Raw genomic sequence first — 19,291 nt, 5'->3', positions numbered from 1 at the left:
TTCTGGTTTACTGCAGTATTGCTTTAAAATGCCATGCAAGGTTTTCTGCACTCCCAGCAGCAGCAGCAGTGCTGCCTGGAACAGATGCAGTGGTTTACCCCGTCCTTAGGAGCTTAATGTTGTCTCACAGCATGGTCTGCTCAGGCAGCCTTGCTGCTCGCTTTACATATTGAACTGGTAAATCAGGGAGAGCATAAGCAGTAACTTACCAGATACCAGAAACCTCTCCTGGAAGTCATTTTAATTAAAATGTGTGTGCATGCTTCAGAAGATATTTAAAGGAAAGAAAAAAAATGTAAGATACACCTGGACCATTTGAAGTCAGAAAGGACAGTTTCACACTCTACCACCTTTCTTAAACAGTTAATTGATTTGGCTTTACGTTGTTACATTACAAAAACAATCAAAAAAATTGCAGTCTTAGGCATGTAAATGTCATATGATTAACTCAATAGCAATGCATTTAGGTGATGTGATGGCCATCTTTGGCATAGTCAATTAAACTAAGTGATTTGGAGCTCATTAAAAATACTTCTGAGATTTAGAGTTATCTTCTCAATTGACGAAAAGCCTGCAAAATGTGAAGGCTCCTGTTGTGATTTCATGCAATGGCTGTTCATTGATGTCTGTATTGTATTAGTACTACTGGGTCTCAAAATCATTATAAAATTATATGATCTGCCCTGTTTCATATGGAACACGTTTTCTAGCAGATAGAAGTCTCAACCATTTCACATACATTTCCTTTCTGAAGTTTAAACTTACGTATTGATTTAGCAAATAATTTGCATCACTAGTCTTTGTCTTGTGTATATAAAGATGATTTTCAACATGCAGCATGTCTATATTGTAACTATTTCGATTTTCCCTGGTTTTATATTTCATTTGAAAGCATTAGAAAGATCATAGTCTAATAATACCACCCCGGTCTGCTGATTTTGACCTTACGGTTTTCTAGTGGAGAAATCACCGACGATTTCATATGTATGTGTATAAATAGAGCGGGTATGTATAAAAATAGAGCGAGTAGATAGCTATACCTTCAAGTGAAGGACTGCTTTGATGTAAAATAGCGTTTTACGCGGAGAGATCGTAAGGTCACCGAAGGCAAATCTGACACCCATCGGTGGCTTTGTACGCGAAGTGTCTCCGCCCCCCGGCCCCCCTTCCCGGCTGTGCCATCGCCTCGGCTGCCCGGAGCCGGCGCGGGCTGGGCGCAGGGAGCGGGCAGGAAGCGATTGTGCAGCGAGGAGCCGCTCCCGTATCAGCCAGCGTCCCTGTGCGCTTTGCCTCTGATAAACCTCAATCACTGCAAGCTCGCTTGTTAATTAAGGAAAATCGGTACCCGGCTCCTTTAAAGGTCCCCTAATAGAAAAGGGGGTGGAGAAGAGCGAAGACTGGTGTCTTTTTAACCTTGCTGAAGGACGCAGCAGTATTTATTGACGTATGCAAATAACCAGGGGGAGGAGGTGGAGGAGGAGGGTGCTTGGAAAAACAGGAACCAGAATCAGTTTCTCATTGCAGGGTGAGAGCTCTGAGTTCCGGTGTAAGAGAAAAGAGACGTGGCGAAATTGCTGTATATCTCTGCCCTATAAGCACATCTCTCATTTAGACTGAAGGGAAACAAGGCATCAAAAAGGGTGAAGCATCTTAAAAAATATTTTAAGGGCAATCTAGCACGATCAAAGGTTACATATTCCTAAATGGGGGAGGGGGAAGATTACGGGTTTGCCTTGCAATATGCTGTAGCATAGTACTAGCAATAGGACGAGATTTTTGGCTGGCAAATGATTAAAACAGACTGGCTTGCGGTATGAATGACAATGTTAATAATCTGTCTTTGTGGTTTTTTCCCCTACTGTTTCAGCTGCGCAAACCATGCAGGATGATTTACTGATGGACAAAAGCAAAGCCCAGCCCCAGCAGCAGCGGCAGCAGCAGCAGCAGCAAGATCCAAACTCAGCAGAAGCCCCCTCTACACCCATCTCGTCGGAAACACCCAAACCAGAAGACAACAGTTCAGTGACTAGTATCGGCACATCGGCTCCTTCCCAAAATAGCAAGGAGAAGATGCAGATGGAGTCTCCCATTTTGCCTGGCTTGAGCTTTCACCAGCCTCAACAAGAACCTGCAGCCGGCACCTCCTTGTCTCCCTCGTTTGGCAGCACCTGGTCTACAGGGACCACAAACACGGTGGATGATAGCTTTTTCCAAGGGATTACTCCAGTCAATGGGACAATGCTTTTCCAGAATTTTCCACACCATGTCAACCCTGTATTTGGTGGCACTTTCTCACCTCAGATTGGCCTAGCTCAGACTCAGCACCACCAACATCAGCAGCAGCAGCAGCAAGCTCAGCAGCAGCAGCAGCAGCGGAGGTCACCTGTGAGTCCTAACCAGGCACCTTTCGCCCAGAGAAATGCTGCTTACAGCCATCAGCCCATCATGACCAGCAAACCGTCTTCCTCCTCTGCCTCTTCTTCTTCCTCCTCCAGCTGGAATAACCACCAAAATGCGGCTTGGAGTACACCTTCCAACCCTTGGGGTGGGCTGCAGGCTGGTAGGGACCCTCGAAGGGCAGTTGGAGTGGGGGTTGGCGTGGGAGTGGGAGTCGGCGTGCCCTCCCCCCTCAATCCCATTTCACCCCTTAAAAAACCCTTCTCCAGCAATGTCATTGCCCCTCCGAAGTTCCCACGGGCTGCACCCTTAACCCCCAAATCCTGGATGGAAGACAACGCGTTCAGGACGGACAATGGCAACAATCTGTTGCCTTTTCAGGTAAGTGACTACACGCACCTTCTGCATGATGACAGCTATCACAAATTTCTATTTTTTGTAAGGCTATGTTTCGTGTTACTGTTCTGTCTGAGTGACATCTCCATAACTCATGTTTTCATCAAATAGTCACCTTACATGAAAGAAGTGGGGTTGAACCTAGGGAGTGCATACACAAAGATTTCCAATTCTAGCTTAAGGTTTAAAATCTTATTTTTCTTGTAACTTATTGTTAAATGTCGTATATGGGGTTTTTTTGTTGTTGTTTTTTGCTCTTTTTTTAGCATCGGAAAGATAGTAGCCTTCATGAAAAACAGGTTTGGCAGACTACATTCCCGTGGTGCTGTGTTAGAATTTTTTTTCCTATTCTCCTATATGTGAGAAAGCTGAGATGTTGAAATTGCTGGTTCAGTTTTCTAACTGGGCTGTTAATTTTAACCAAAGATGCTTCTTGACCTGAAATTCAGTTAATTATTTTATCACCATTGCAATAACTAATTGTCCTTATGTTGTGGTGGGATTTAACAGGGAGTCTGCTCACATAAGGCATCCATATGAAAAGCTGTGTACATCTAATACGTACACCCTGCTGTTATATTCACAGTGGACGTTTTGAATACATCTTGAAGCAGCGTGGGTGTGTATGGAAAGACTGGCGTATGTGTCCTTTCCAGTAAGGAAATGCCTAATACAATTGACAGGATTTAGAAATGACAGGAAAGTATTGTATTAAATAAACCATTTTATGCTGCTCAGAATATTTGCAGAGAAAAGAGACAATAGGACACGACCTTCAGAGCCATATTGCAATGGAGTCTATTTACTAGCTACACAGCTCTGAAATATTTAAAGCTGCAGTGCCCTTCACTGTTTTTTTTTTTAAATCTATGACGACAAAGCAGATCAATTGCAGCTGAAACTGGGCCAAATGGAAGATTTGCAATTTTAATGCAGAATGAAACCTGTCATGCTGTGAAATCCATTTTAAGTTGAAAAAAATCAGAGCTTGCACTTGCAGTTATATCTATACTAGGTGAAATGAATCTCAGACCTTTTCTAGGTTAGCTGTTTTGGTGTCAGACAGGTCAAAATTTTCTGCTGTGAAATTCAGTTAAATCATTCATATATGCTTGCTCTTTAGGTAGTTGTTTCCTCAAGAAAGTATGACCTCTCAAACATTTTTAACTTAGCAGTTTGGTAAGAATAGCATTTAGATTGACACTTAGTTTTAGAAACAGAGTAAAAAAAGAAATCAAATAAATGCATCCCCACCCCCATTATTTTAGGAGACTGTGGAAGTAAAATATATGCACTTTCTAGTCCTATTCAAAGAGGACATCTTATAGTCAGCCCTGAAATTTCATTTTGCTGCTTCATTCTGTTTAAAGGGAGAGTTGCAATTTTTTTATTGGCTGCCCTAAATGAAGGTGGAGTGGCTTCTGGTGAGCTGCTGGTTAATGTCTCTGAAGCACTGAAGGCTGGAGGAAGATTACACTTTAGACACAATTTGCATGCTGTAAATACTATGTTGCACAGAGCACAGCACCATAAAAGCTAATAGCTCCCAGTCATTTTTTAGGAATGGGAAGTGTGTTTCAATTTACAAGTATTCTGAATTGTCTACATGTAAGACATTACAAATCTTGGTATATTTCAATTAGTAGTGAAAACAACAGTAAATGGTCTTATTTCTGTGGTTTGGTTAGTGAGATACATCTTTAATGAATACAGAACTTTATTATTGTGACTGTAAATTGTCACAAATTAAACTGGCAGATATTTACTCATCACAAGGAAAAAAATAGCTAACTGCTTTTAAAGAAAAGTTCTTTTGATTTTGAAATTAAGGTTTCAAAAAAACTAAAGTATTAGCCAATATGTAAATTGGAAACTTGTTTTCTTCTCTGTGGATTTAACCTGGTATTTTCATGTAGCAAATGCGTAGGCTATTCTCAGCACCAGCTGGTATAACAGTCTGATTTCAAAGACTCAGAACACTTGTATTTTTTTTTCCTATTAGGCTTCTTTTTTTAAAATACAAGCTGCTGAATTTTGCTTATTAAAAATTGTTATCTGGGTTACTGTTGATTACTGCTATACTTTACGAAATGCCAAAGACATCTTGAAACCATACCATTGGTAGGAGACAACTGTTTAGTGGCACTGATAAAAATGAAATTCAAATTAGTCTAAGAGTTTAATATTTGCTGCCAAGGTTCTGGTTGTCTTTTTTCTTCTTCCCCCCACCCCTAAATTGGGCAATATGTTGACACAGTAAGTTCTGCTTGTCAGCACTATCAAGTAGTTCTGGCAGGTTTATCCGTTTACATCTGCCACCCTCCATAACTGTGTGGTTTTGAGCAACTTTAGAAATACCTTCCAGTAAACTTCCTAGCAACACTTATGCACATTAGCAAGTTCTTTGTGTTAACCTGTTATTTTATGTTAGGATTATTAGGCTTTCTAAGAAAGAAGAATACTATTAATATCTTCACTGTTTGAAATAACATCAGGGAGAGCTGTTTTGTAGTTCAGGTCTTTGCAGTGATCATTTTGATCAGAAAAGATCTGTAACTGAGATTTGTGTTCTGAGTCTATAATATTTGAAGATAGTTGATACTTGGCTATTGATGTATCTTGCTCTAGGAAAAAATGTTCAATTTTAAAATATTTCTCTTAAAACATGTAAATAAAGCAATATGCTACATATTTTCGTCCCTTAATTTGAGTAATTCTTTAGTGCATCTTATATGTCAAAACCAATTGGTGGCTGTCCCAAGGAGTTGTGCTGCAAACATATTAGAAGATTTAAATTACAACTTGGTAGGAACTCTGCTGGTGTTTGCCTTGTTATTGGTGTGGAAAGGCCACTAAAAATGCTTTGAGGGAGACTACATTCATACACTTACTGGAAAAAATCAATTGCACTGTATATATTAAAAAAATGGAGATCCAAAGCTGATAGTTGAAAGGAAAAGAGAAGTGATCAGTCTGGAATGAAATGTAATGTAGCAGGTGAGAGCTGGAGATGAGATCATGGGAACAGGTGTGGAACTAGGCCAGAGAGGAAATACAAAAACATGGCCAGTTTGTTCTTCTGAGTATTTTTTTGGCTTCTGAGTGGTTCAGGTGCAGGGTCTCTGACTGTTGTGTGGCAAGCAGTCCTTTTACGCTATTGTTAGGTGATCCTCAGCTCTGGCATTTGGGGCTGGCATTAACTGATTGTCCCTGGGACGCCGTTCTCCTGGCAGTGGCTCAGTTCCATTTTCCAGCAGAGTGGTGGGGCTTGTACAGAACTGTTGTCATTTCCTGCTTCTGAGCTTCTCTTTCCCTTCACTTGTCTCAGGTAAATGGTGTATTTCTTTCGGCTTTTGGCCATGTGAAGATACTGGGACACAGCTTGTGGGGTTAGGAGGATTGATAGTGCCTGAAATAGACCCTTGGAGGCAAGGATAAGAAATTCTCTTTGCAGGGAAGATAGAGAAGGAATTAAATGTTTGCAGACCAGTATTCTAATTAAGTATGTCTACCTTGTGGATTTTTAATTATAGCAACACTGTAACAATTTTCCAGAAACTGTGCTGAGTTTTGCTGTTTTCCAAGTAATGTTCTTTAGAAACAAAATATGCTTTGCAGTTTGTGCTCTGAAGATTCTGGCATGCATCAAACCATTCTTGGCAGCTTTACTGATAAATATTTCTCTGGCAGAAATAAAAAAGGTGGTGTTTATTGTGTATAAAGATAGTTTTAACATGCTATCTTTTGCAGGGAGACTGAGAAAGGATTTTTGGGGAAGTGTTTTGGTGTGGTGTTTTTTTCTTCATTGTTTTTAACTGGACTTAGTCTGGACCAGATAAAAGTATAAGTGAAATTTAGGAATTTTTTATAACTTCAATATTTCATACTTAAACAAAATGCCAATTCTAACATGCAATGAGTTTGTGTTTAAATATAAGTGTGTATATATGTATAAATGTAGAGTTCAAGTATTGGAACATTCATGAGTGTAACAATTGAAGTTGTGTGTTTATGAGTAAAGGACTTTTACTGGTTAGTACACTCTGGTTACTAATTTTAAAAACCTTTTTTAAATCTAGAGGGTTCTTTTTCAGTCAGAAATAGTTGTACGCAACTATGTAATAAGTCTATTTAAAGATTAATTTTTAAACCAGTATATTTCTTTAGTCTAAATTTGTTGTTCTGGGCTCTAGCTTCTTGGAAGTTTAGTAGGTAACCACACTTAGTAGTGTTACTGTTACCTTAAAAACTGTTTCTTAACATGTAATTCAGTCTTTATTTTTCTTGTGTGATGATGCACAAGCACTGGCAGCCTGCAACTTTATGGTCAGAAAGAAAAAAAAAAGAGGAAAGTACCTAGGTCTGCTTCCCCCCCTCCCGCTTTCTTACACGCTTCTGTTGGTACTACTAACTAGAACCAGCTACTAACTGTAGCTGGATTCTGAATACTTAAATGTGGGAACACATATTGTAGTATCTCAGTAGTCTTCCAGTGTAACAGATACAAGTGACACATGATATTCTATTGAAGTAGTTGTGAAGTATTTTACAATTTTTTGTTAGATTTTAAATTTGATTGAATTGTAAATGTCTGCATGTTCAAATTAACTAAAACATAGGAATGGCACAAGAAAAAAGCACACAGCTGTTTTATATTCAAAGTATGATAATTGAGCACTAATTGCTTATTGGTCAGAGTTTTGATTTTAAGTAATCAATCAGTTAATCTGTCAGAGTTAGTGCAGGTAGAGCAAAGGTCTGAGTTTGGTAGGCAGCTGATGTTATGATCAGCTCTGTACATAGACAGCACTTCCTTAAAAAAATTAAAGGTATTAATATCAAACAGGGAATCAATAATTCTGTCTTAAAAATTTGGTAGAGGGTTTATCTGTCTTTGGGAGGAACAGTAGAAGGGAAGGGGAAGAGCATGGAGTTCATTTTGCTATTTCCCTTCTTGGATCACGTCTCCCAGGTTTCATCTATTTGCCTAGACTGCTTTTGTGAATGGAATGTAAGAGGAAGGGGGACCTGGAAAAGTAGTGTTTTCAGGTTGTGGTGGTTCTTCAAGGAAAAAAAAGAGTTTGCTGAATGAATGATGAATATTTCTATTTGCTAGCCGTTGGTAAAATAGCTCTCCTTTCATGAAGGTCACTCAAAAGTAATTTCTAGCAGACCTATACTAAGGGGAAGCTAGAAATATAGCACTGTTTAGTTTAAAGTTTGAAAGTGGTCTTACCTTAAACAGTACACATCTGAATTCTGCTTCTATTCTAGACTTCACAGTTTTTAGGCTAATGTGATGTCTTATATGTTCTGTACCTAAATATAGGGTAGCACTGCCATGTTCTTTTTAATTTTTTTTTTAATCTAATTCTCCCATGTTTCACAAAAGCATTGCTTTTAAGCAGTTGTTAGAATGCTGCACATGCTGGTACTAAGCAGTTGTCTCAGTAGTTAGAAGAATGTAAAATTTTTGTATATAGAATTAGATCTTCGTTTGTGTAATGATTTTATTATTATGTGTAAATTTTAGAGTTTTAAAAATGCAAGTTGTGAAAGGTCACAGAAACTTTGCTTATGTTTGTTCAGACTTGGTCAACATTTTTATTTCCTTAAGTTTCATTTATAAGATTCTGTCTTTTCCTACAAGCTATGAGTAGATTTGTGAATCGCAATTAATTGATGTCTTCCTTTTCCTTCTTGTTGTGGAAAAGTGGCTTTGTCCCTTTATTGCACATTTCTCAAGCTCATTCCAGAGACAGAGTTGTCAATTTTTCTAAGATCTTATAGGAGAGAAGCACTGTACCAATCAGGATAGGTACTGATCTGCTTTGTCACAACAGTGTTAGAAGGGATGATGTGAAGTCCATTCTACAGAGGTAAATAAGAGGCTCAGGGTTTGGGAAATTCATTTTCTTCTCAATGCTCAATCTGAGAAGACTGAAAAATTGTAGGATTTTTCTGAAATATTTAGAATATAGGTCTTTGAAAACAGAACATCCACTGCAGTCTCTTAAGTTTGCTGTTTGTGTGAATCTCCAATTAGGCATTAAAAAGTGAAGACAACAAATTGGTTCCTGTGAAAACTTTCAGTTTATGCTACATAGCAATTACTCTGAAATTAAGAATTTTTCATCAAGGAAGAGAAAAGAAGCAAAATATTTAATTTCTTTGATACTGACTTTTCCTTCAACTGTGTATGTTGTTGATGTTCTCTGTACATCTTCAAGATTCTGGAGAATAACTCCTGCTCTTCCTAATTATTTTTTTTTCTGGATGGCTTTGCAAAATTTGCAAGAATTTGAAACAATTTTCTTTTAAATTTCTGGAGTCTAAATAAACTACTTAAGCAAAACCACAGATTCTGTTGCATGTTAGAATTATAAATTTCACATAATTCATCACCAAAGTTAAGAAGCTTTTGATCAACTCCATAGTTCTTTGTTCTTGGTTTAACAAAGTTAATGAAAGTTATGTGTAAAGAGCATTGTCAATAGATTTCAGTGGGCATGGCCCATTTTCTTTGTCTTATCCATCCTTGAACTGTTCAGCTGCTTTCAAACATCTATTTCTTCCTGTTCCTGTATTTTGATTCTTTTTTTTTCCACAAGACGTCTCATTTGAGTTGACCTCTGCTCTTCCACTTTCTGTGTCAATGCTTCAGGTTACAGAGAAAGGCCCAATAAATCCCTGTAGCTGTCTTCGCTTAGTCCTTTGCAAAATTAATAGCATTTAGGGTTTTAAAGTACATTTAATCAAATTCAATGAGAATGCTGGCTAGAAGTTCTGAATTCTAGAAATCTAGACATTTTAACCAAGTGATAACTTAGTCTGAAAATGCAGATCTGATTTTCTTTCCCCATGCCCAAACTGAGCTTCCAAAATATATGACTTGGGATGGATTTTCACACAGATGGACAGACGCACTTCTGACATAAAGGATAAAAGTGTTCATTATGGCTTTATCATGGACTTTTTATATATGATTTTGTTTTATGTCATAGTCATAAATGGATGTTCTGGTGAAATTCACCTTTCCAATGTAGAATTATTGTGAAGGTGCTCAGCTTAAAAAGATTAATCCTAAAAAGTTATTTTTGGCAACACTGTAGGCAACTTAAAGCTGATAGTTTAATGAGAAATGTCAGACAACAAAGAAATTCACCCACCAAAGCTCTCTGGGTTTTATTCTCTGAGTGAGGCTCTTTTTTGCAAGTAAGACTCATTTCCTAAAGAAAGTCTTTGGAATTGTAGCTTCTTCTCTAAATTGCTGAAATAAACAGAGCAAACACTTTGTTTTAAAACACTTGAGTGGTTAAATATTGTTTTGGATTAAATGAAAATTTCCTAATTCCTTGTTGAAGGTTGCTGCTTCATTCTGCTGAAGTAGCTTGCTTTGTGAAAGAGATGAGTTAAAAACATTGATGAATTAACATGGAGGTAGCTAGTGTTACTCCCATTTACTGCATGACCTTAACATTTGTAAAGGGTTAACAAATTATTAATGTATTAACTGATTGTTAGCACGTTAACAGATGGCTTATAAGCAAATCTAATGTCATCTGTTGATGTGCTTAGCAAGTGTTAAGGTATGTAATAACCGAGTGTGTAAAATGTTTATAGCACACTTTGTGGGTTTGAAATTTTTTTAAACTACTTATAAAGATAACTTCTAGTTTTAAATCATGATGCCCACAACAGTCTGACCTAATTATTTCACCTCACTAAAGAATTCTCTTGCTCCTGTGTTCTCTCCAGGATCATATTGTTTCTTCCTGTGACAATTGAAAAAAATTGAGAACAGTGAGACCTCTGACAGTAACTGAAAGGGTTTTTCTTAAAACTCACAAAGCCTGAAGTAGCAGCTGACTGTGTAGCAGGAAGACTAAGAAAGAACAAGAGAGTAGAGAAAACAAAAGTCAGGAACAAGAAAAAGTAGGACTTGCATAGTACAGAATGGAAGGGGAGCTGTGGCATTTTCAAATATGGCAATGCAACATGACAATATACCCATGCACTTTCTGTGGATGAGAATTTTTGCAAATGATATTTGAAAAGTTTGGACCAGATGAAACATTTAGTGGTGGGGGTCCTCAGGTGGGTGGCTCCTTTTACTTTTGGCTGCTAATAAGTGAAGCTGTACCTGTGACTTCTGAGTAAAAAAATCAGCCATAATTGTCAGCAGATTTTACAGGTGATGTTTTGATGCAAGTTTCTGCAGACAGTCTCACCTCTCTTGTCCAAACAGAAACACCCTTCTGACATGGTTTTACAAAGTAGTAGATTACTTGTATAACTTTTTTTTTTCTTGCTAGGCAAGGGAGAAGTATCGGCTGTTGTGCATGCCATCCAAAACCACTTGAAAATGGAGTGTAGTAAATTTTAAAGGTTTTTTTTTTTTAAAGGCTTCATTTTTGTATAGGAACTGAAAAGTTTTCTTGCAAATTATTTTGCTGGCACAGTAGCTTTGTTTGAATATAAACTTGAACTGGTGAATGTCTCAAAATATAGCTCAGTCCTTGGCTCCACTGGACATGTAGAGCAAGGAGAATTAATTTAAAAGGACAAACACAATGGAAAGAACTTTTTTTATGAATACAGGCATGCACAGATTCAAAAGGCAACCATATGAAATGCATAGTTTTTCATACAACCTACAATTTTGTTTACCTTTTCACACATAACATTTATATTTATGGTTTATAATTGTTCAGAAATCAACTAAAAAACTCCTGTATTTCTATTTTCTGTGCCACTCTTACTGATTGAGGTCCTACTTTATGGTGAAGATTGAGTTCTTGAGGTCATGACCTTGTAGTTAGTGCTATTAAATATCAGTCTACTTTGCTGCTGTTCTTCAGCTCTTTTTGTATGATGAGCTTACCTCTTCTGGGTTGATGATATCTTGTAAATATTATGTTTCTACTTTAATAACCGGCATTACTCATTTCAAGTATCTCAAGTGATCTCAACGAAACTGGTCTCAAGGTTTGCCCTTAAGAAACTGCATCATTCACACTTCTTTAGCAGATTTAATCGGGCACTAGCAGTTCTTTCCCGTTTTGCCATTTTCTTTCTTACCTCAATTGCACTGGTTACTTTTTTGTCTCCATTTATGTGGTCACTTTGCCCGTAGCAGCATGTGAAATGCTGTCTGTGGAAGACCCTGTTAGATCAGCCATATCCTAGTCTTTCAAGAAGCAGGAATCATCTTTCCCAGGGTATTGTGTCAGTAATGCATAATGCCACGTTATTTCTGCACTGTGCTTCGTAAGAGACGACATCCTTGAATTTCAGTCATAAAAGCTAGAAACAATGTTTGTCATGTATAGTTTCATATTCTGCTTCAGTTATTGCAGTTCTTTAATTTTTATTTTGCGGGTCAGATATACAAGATACTGACGTTGTTACTTGGACTAGCTTTAGTGGTTCCACTGACTGGCTCCTTTTGATTACGATGTTGCCACGCTCCTCATCAGTTACTGAGTTGGATAGATGAAATTGCTTTCTCTTACTATTTATCGGTCTTCTCTGTTTACCTGATTTCCTCTATGAATGTGAAGAGCAGTTATGGAGGCTGTTATTTTCTCCTGACTTCTGGTGTTTTTAAATTTTTCTTCTCAGTCGTGCTAGACTTTTTCTAGACATTTGTTGTCCATTCGTGCTGACCTTACAGTTTCCCTGAATATATGTAAGTGGCTGAAAATCCTGGTTCTTTCCTTGTAGCAACATTTTCTTAAGGTGCCTGTCAGTTTTTATTACCCTGTGCAAAAAAAAAAGAGAATTCTGTTGCAAATTAGGTAGGCTTTTATCTCAAGACATTTTTTCTGTCTGGAGCAATCTTTACTAAATTTGCCATGTGCTGATCAATTTAGATCTTATGATGTAAAAGGAAAGTGCTTTTCCTGCTCATATGAATATGGTTTTCAATTTCTGCAAAAAGGAGGTTTCCTTTTGGTTAATTGGCTGTTCACACTTGTGTCTTGTGATTTCTGAATTATTTTAATTCAATCCAAATGTACAGCTGTAATTTGAATGCATAACACCTACCTGACAACACAACTGCTCATGGCCTCTTCTTATCTAAGGGAAAGAATTTTTTATTCTGGTTATTTTAAAGAATTTTAATGTAAGTGTTCAGAGATTTTATACACGATATAGTTAGTTATTCTTTTCCTCATATCCTCTATGCCTTTAAGGCCCTTAGGCAATAAAAGATAGAAGTATGCATAGTGTGATTCAGTTACTATTTTAATATATTATCAGATGAAGGTAATATATTTAACAAATTAATTCTGAATTTGTTATTAAATTGAACTTCTTTTTCATATGTGGGATGATTCAGTACTTGCCACAGGAAGAATTCCTTTGTTTATAAAATTTAATCTGAAATAGAATTGCTTGCTTATAATTGATCTGAAGAGTTGCTTCTAATTAAAACATAATTTTGGACTGGGATTTTTTTTGCTCTGCTTCTGTCCTTCCTTCTTCTAAGTGGAGCTTGACGTTACAAGTGGTCTTTGGACTGCTACTCTCTGCTGTTTCCAGTTCAGTTGCGTATGTGCAGCCTTTGGTATTTCTGCTGATGATCAAATACGTAATAGCAAATATTTTTAAATTAGAGTTTCTAGCATAATGACGCTTCAGGAAAAGGTTTGCCTGGTATCTCACTGGCTATGCAGGAGTCTTCACCTCATGTTTAGAAGTAGGTGCACAGCTTGAGAATGCCTACAGTTTTGTTTCCTTTAAATGAAGGTGTCTGAGGCAGTTTGGGATTCTATGATTATGTCCTTGATAAAGTCCCAGGATGGACAGGAGTTGCTACCTGACTATTCTCAATCCCCTTAGGAAGAAGGAGGCAGAGTGGGTTGTTGTGTGCCACAATTTATCATGCATATTAATCGTGCTATATAATAGTATAAAGTTAAGACTTGGGTAGTTCACATGAGTAATTGGTAAGTAATTAGTAATTAAAAGTATGTTGCAACTAATAGGTTAAATTTTTTCATTAAGTCCTGCTGAATGCAAAGTGGCATCACCTCCTTGTCTTCTCTGTTTTTCATTGCCAGTGTTTCTGGCCTGCTTTAGGCCTATGAGTAAATACTGGTGAATAGCCCCAGTTCCCCCCTAGGCCTTGGAACAATGATCCCCACTGTACCATTTCCTCTTCTGAAATGAAACATTACTGTCCCCTCTAAGGACAGTTTGACCACCTGTAGGTGAGGATCTTGTCCTGTGAGAGCAGGACATGAAACGTGGTATCTCTCTTTTGTTGAAATAGCTACTGGAGTTCTGACACCTACAAGATTTTTGTCAGGAGGCACTATTTCCTGAGCACAACAGAAATGGAACAGGAGTGTGACATGGAATGTGACAGTTAGATGTTATTTTAGTCACATTTTTCTTAAAAGCACAATGATTTAGGGTGAGAGACAATATTTTATTTGTCATCAGGCTTAAACATTTCAGTAACACACTTTTTTTCCCCTCTTACCAATATATTCCTTGTCACTGATGATCAGTAACTGTAGACAAAACTACTGTTTCAGAGAAGTCCTTGAGTCTCCTTTGCTTGGTGGCCATGGTGAAGCTACTGGGCAATGGTGCTCCGAGATCTGTTTGACAGTGATTACTTGTGTTCTTTTCTACCTCCATTTTGTCTCTTTATGCTATCATACCACAGACAGACTGTAAATCTTTGAGACAACAGCTTCCTTATACAACATGTCTCTACTGTCTTTTACGTTCTGTGGTCCAGCCTGCAAAGTGGGATTATTCAGCTCTAGCATCTCGAGTACTCCCTCCTCCTTCACATCTCTGCAGTGGTTTCATTTTGTGATTTGAGGTTTGCACTTGTGATGACTTGTCTGGCAAGGAGTTCTTAGGTCAATGTTACTTTTTCCTTGCTGTGGGACATAGGCAACATTCTGCTGAACAGAGGGGTAGAAACCCAAAGGTAACTTATCAGTGCTGAACTCTTGCACAGCAGGCCAATGAACCAGTTAAATTATGTCATTTTAATAGCTCAAGGGTATAATGAATGGGCTTGTAAATTCTACTGCTGACATCTTTTTTTTTCCCTTGCTTGTTTTTGTGAATTGATGGTCATCTTGGGTGTAACTACTTTAATCCTATATTTTACAAGTGTTAGAACTGTTTGTTACTGGAATCAGTCACTATAATAGAAAGTGGATACATCAGCTTTTTGAGATGCATTCAGCAGCAGAACTGATGAGCAGATTTTTATCTAAAGGATCACATTGAACAAAATATGACTAAACATAAATCCTGTCACTGAGTGCTCAGTCAGTTGTACTGTCTGCAGATCATTCCCTACAGTAGTGTAATGGCTGTAAAAAGAACAGATGTTTTGATGATTCTTCTGATTTTTTTTTTTGTTTGTTGTGGAGTTTTTGTTTGGGTTTTTAAAATACGTTGTTCAATTGTTTTCATGGCAAAAGATGATGCTTGAAATATTAGTTGTATTACATGATCATATTTCTCTTTGCAAAGATGGAGGCAAGGTAAAAGGTGGTGTTCCCCATTGGAGCATTTGACTCTTGGTGCTTGACTGTCATTGAATGAAGAAATAACACTAATGATCATGTAAATAGTATGCTTGGCGTATTATAAAAATGTGTATTGGAAGAACTATCAGCTGTTTTTAGGAGAATGCAGTGTAAATTAAATTACTTTCTTTCCCCACTTTGCAAGCAAATATTGAATATTCAGGAACTTGACAGCATAGCCAAGTTTAGTAAGTGTGATACTAAGTCATAGCTATAAAGACTGAACTTTCTTCTATATATTTAGAACATGTACATTAAGGGTGTGCAAAAAGGAAATCTCAGCTGTGAAGTAAAGGGACATATGAACCAAATAATATAATTGTATTAGTTTTTGTAATTTTATATAACGCTGATTGTGATTGTATCTCTTCATATTTCTGTGCTTTTTAGTTAACCCGAAAATAAGAAATGCAAATATTTCACTAAAAGATTTTAGAACTCAGAATTTATAAGCTGTTAAAGTTTGAATACAGCTTTACCTTTCTTCATGGAAAAATTGTTTGAGTAGGTCAAGTTTTCAAGGCTTTTGGATTCAGTCCGAGTTCTTGCATGTGAACTATGAAAGTTTATATAACACAGACAAGGTGACTAAATACTAACTAGAGTTTTGAAATAGTATTTTTCAAATTACATAGGAAATTTCCATAATCTTTATACAGTTAGATATTGTTTTATGTGTGTATTAGTCTTCCTTATTTTTCTTAGTAACCTTCTAAATAGGCTTTAAAAAGTTCACCTTTTGCCCAGTGAACTTCTGAACACCTATGAAAATAAAATGTGCTACAGTTGGTAATCTTGAGAAAAGACGAATATTAAGAAGTTGATGTGTTCTGTGCACATTCCAAGAGCAACAATAACATAAGAAAACATTCCTCAATTTGTTCCACTAAAGGAACACAACAAATCCACCTTAGTTTACTGCTACCCAAAATTAACTGGAAAGGTAAAAAGAAAGCGGAATTCAAATAAAATTCCATTAAGACTTGGTGTTAGTAGTTTTACCTCATTATGGGCATAGACAAATTCACCCTATTGTTCCATCCTACCTACATTTTATGTCTTCTTATTTGTTTTGGTTTATTTCATCTTTTTATTAAATCAAATATAAGGAAGAATTACTGAGATTTCTGGTTGTTCTAGTTCTCTGTGTATCTGGGTTGTCGGTCATGTTGTTGGCAGCATTCCAGCACCAAGCTGCAAAGGAAGTAACACTTGCTATTTACAATTTCTTAAATTCTTTTGTATAGTGATAATTTTACTTTACCACGTGACCATATTCCTTGGATTTCCTATATTTTGAAATACTTTTTTTTTAAACTTCCCTGAAAATGCAAGTGTATCCCACCTGAAGCTGTGAGAAGTGAAGGACTGCCCAGCGAGCATTTAGAGTGTGCTGGATGTGATCATTCGTGTGCACCATCATGGCATGTTGAGCATGTCCCAAGCTAAACTTCAGAATACTTTTTTTTTTTTTTTTTTGCAGTTGTTGGTTTTGCTATTTTGAATTGAGATACTGAAACAAGACAAACTTGTTTTCCTTGTGTTCTTAGTAATTACCTGTGCTGCAGGTGCTAGAACAGAATGAGCGAGCCCTGTTTGAAACAGTGCTGGCACTTTACCCTGTATTTATTCAAAGCTGTGCTTCCATTGACTTCAGCTTTTGTTGGCAATGCTTAGCAATTCTGTCCAGCCAAATCCAGGTTTATGGATAAATAAAATAACACAGCAGTGACCCCTGAGAAGAAGTTTGCATTGATAGGAAAGTTGCTTAAGCCATAAGAGTTTTAGCTGTTCCCTAGATCTCATTGTTTTGATCAAAATACTACGTGTAATGTCGCAGGCTCTGATGACTCCTTGGAGCTTCACTGGAGCTGTGGTGTTCTGGAAACAGTTAATATTTCTGTGAGTCGAAGCCATCTTGTTGCTCAGCAGAGTTGGGTTGTGTTGTGCCACATACTGGTGCAGAAAGCTGACAAATCTAGGGCAGCATGAAAATGAAGAGCACTGAAATAAATTACTGAAACTGAGATAGTGCTCAGAATATAGGAAGTTTAGTAGGAAGTCAGTGAACTGAAATATGTGGGCCCAGGGAAATATGTCTTTGGGAGGATCCAGATACCTGAGGATTTGTTGCACAGTAAAAGATATGCAGATGAGGGATGCCTCTCAACTCCATGTGTATTTTATGTTACAGGTGTAGATGACCATGCCAACAAGGATTTAAAACATGCAACCTTGTGTTTCATGGTTAAGGATTTTGAGTATGGATGATAGCTGGGCTTGGGCACCATGAGTTAGGTTGCTGACAAGCATTCTTAGGGTAAAACTTGTCCCTTTTTAATTTTTGTAGTTTAATAATTAATGGTCAAGTCTCTTCTGCCATAATCCTCTGCAGAGTCAGAAGAAAATGATACAGCATCAGGTTTTGGAGCAAGATGCATTTTCTTCATGTCTCTGCCATGGGATAGGTCAGTCATTTCCTTTTTTAGTTCATTAGTTCCAATTACTTGGGGCTACCTATTCAAGCTGAGAGGGTTCATGAGGAAATCAGGCTGTATTAAGATCCACTTCTCACCTGTTATGGTTCTAGCTATAGATTTGATCTTGACGTTGTCATTTGTGATGTAGTCTTTTATTTTTTTCTCATTCTTTATCTTTTCCTCTCAGCAGTAAAGACATGATTTGTGTATCTACTGGGAGGGACCTGGAGTAGTGCTGGGTATGCCCTGCCCTTACATGCCCCTGCTGTGAGTTGGAAGGGGGCAAAGCCTACCATGTTACAGGGTACAACAAATGGGAAAAAAAATTCTTTTTATTTCAATTGTTACAAATGTGTCAGTACTGCTAAGTAATATTTGTTTCATAAGTAAGATAACTTTCAAAATTACTTTTGCCTTCCTGGAATTTGCTGATGCGTTTATTACAACTCAGCCATCTCCTAGAGTAAGTGATACAGGCATCTGTCCTAGAGATAAAACAGACCTCTTCAAAGCACTGTTTTGATTCATTCCTAGACTTCATTCATTATGTGTGTTGGATGGAGACTGGAGACTTCTGAATAATTATCATGGCTGAGTAATTAAAGACTAGCATAATGCATATGCCCGAAAGGGTAAGATTCAGATAAAATGCATATTGTTGTATTTTCTCATTTTATTTTAGTGTATTGCCTCTGCAGTTATTTTTGGCAGTTACTCTTTGGTTTTGATTATTTTTTAATTAAAATACTATAGACACTGTGTTATGTGACATTTTTTATCAGACTTACAAGTTAGATTTTTAGAGGTAGAAAGTTGAGACCCAGCTCCAACTAAAGGTCCATTTCACTTTGTGATCCTTCAAAATCTGATCCTGATATGCATTTGTGATTTTTCACTATATTGATGTCCACTTTGAGGAGGTCCATGGCATAGATGAATGTGTAGATAGCAGCCATGAAGGGCTGGGATTTAAAGTTTTGGGATGCATCTCTTCTCTAAGAGCTCTGATTACTAAACTGTTTTTCTTTCTTTCAAGTCTGGAGAATTCTGAGAACTGAAGTATGCTGCCATATACACCAGCAGCTAACAAAGAGGGAGCTGCTGTCTGCACACAGCAGAAACACAATCCAACATGGGCAGGCTGGACTTAATCTTTTGCTGACTTAATGATTGTTGTGTAGCCAAAGGCAGTGCCTGGTAGCTGGAGATTTCTCTTTTATCCATAATGCAGTTTATCTAAGTAGGTCTTAGGAGCTTTGTCTTCTGTAGGAAGATATCCCAGCAAATCTTCCAGACTGGCTGGATTTTCAAACTTCTTTTCCAACTTATTTATTATGTTTTATCACTCTGTGTTTTGTATATATTTTGATTTTAGTTCATGGTCCTAGTCCCAGAACTTTCTTGCCAAGTTCTGATGTGCTGCTAAGGACCTTTATGAATTGTTTATGT

The 19,291-nt window shown here is 37.4% G+C and overlaps 1 protein-coding gene across 7 annotated transcripts in view; it reads left to right on the top strand.

Annotated features, from left to right (window-relative positions):
• The window catches only part of CPEB3 (cytoplasmic polyadenylation element binding protein 3), a 79,986-nt gene that overhangs the window by 6,285 nt on the left and 54,410 nt on the right, over positions 1–19,291 (top strand). For 3 of the 7 annotated variants that reach the window (XM_041461422.1, XM_041461425.1, XM_041461427.1), the window contains exon 2: positions 1,868–2,778. In XM_041461422.1, coding sequence (XP_041317356.1) covers positions 1,868–2,778 — 911 coding nt within the window. Of the gene's footprint in view, positions 1–1,121; positions 1,526–1,867; positions 2,779–19,291 lie in introns of those variants that run through there. The other 4 variants (XM_041461423.1, XM_041461421.1, XM_041461428.1 and 1 more) reach the window with 3 other exon arrangements.

Source organism: Pyrgilauda ruficollis, unplaced genomic scaffold (genome assembly GCF_017590135.1).
Source record: "Pyrgilauda ruficollis isolate IOZ18807 unplaced genomic scaffold, ASM1759013v1 scaffold15, whole genome shotgun sequence".
Lineage (NCBI taxonomy): Eukaryota > Metazoa > Chordata > Aves > Passeriformes > Passeridae > Pyrgilauda > Pyrgilauda ruficollis.
Note: the sequence above shows the minus strand (reverse complement) of the source record. Positions and strands in the feature narration are given on the sequence as shown.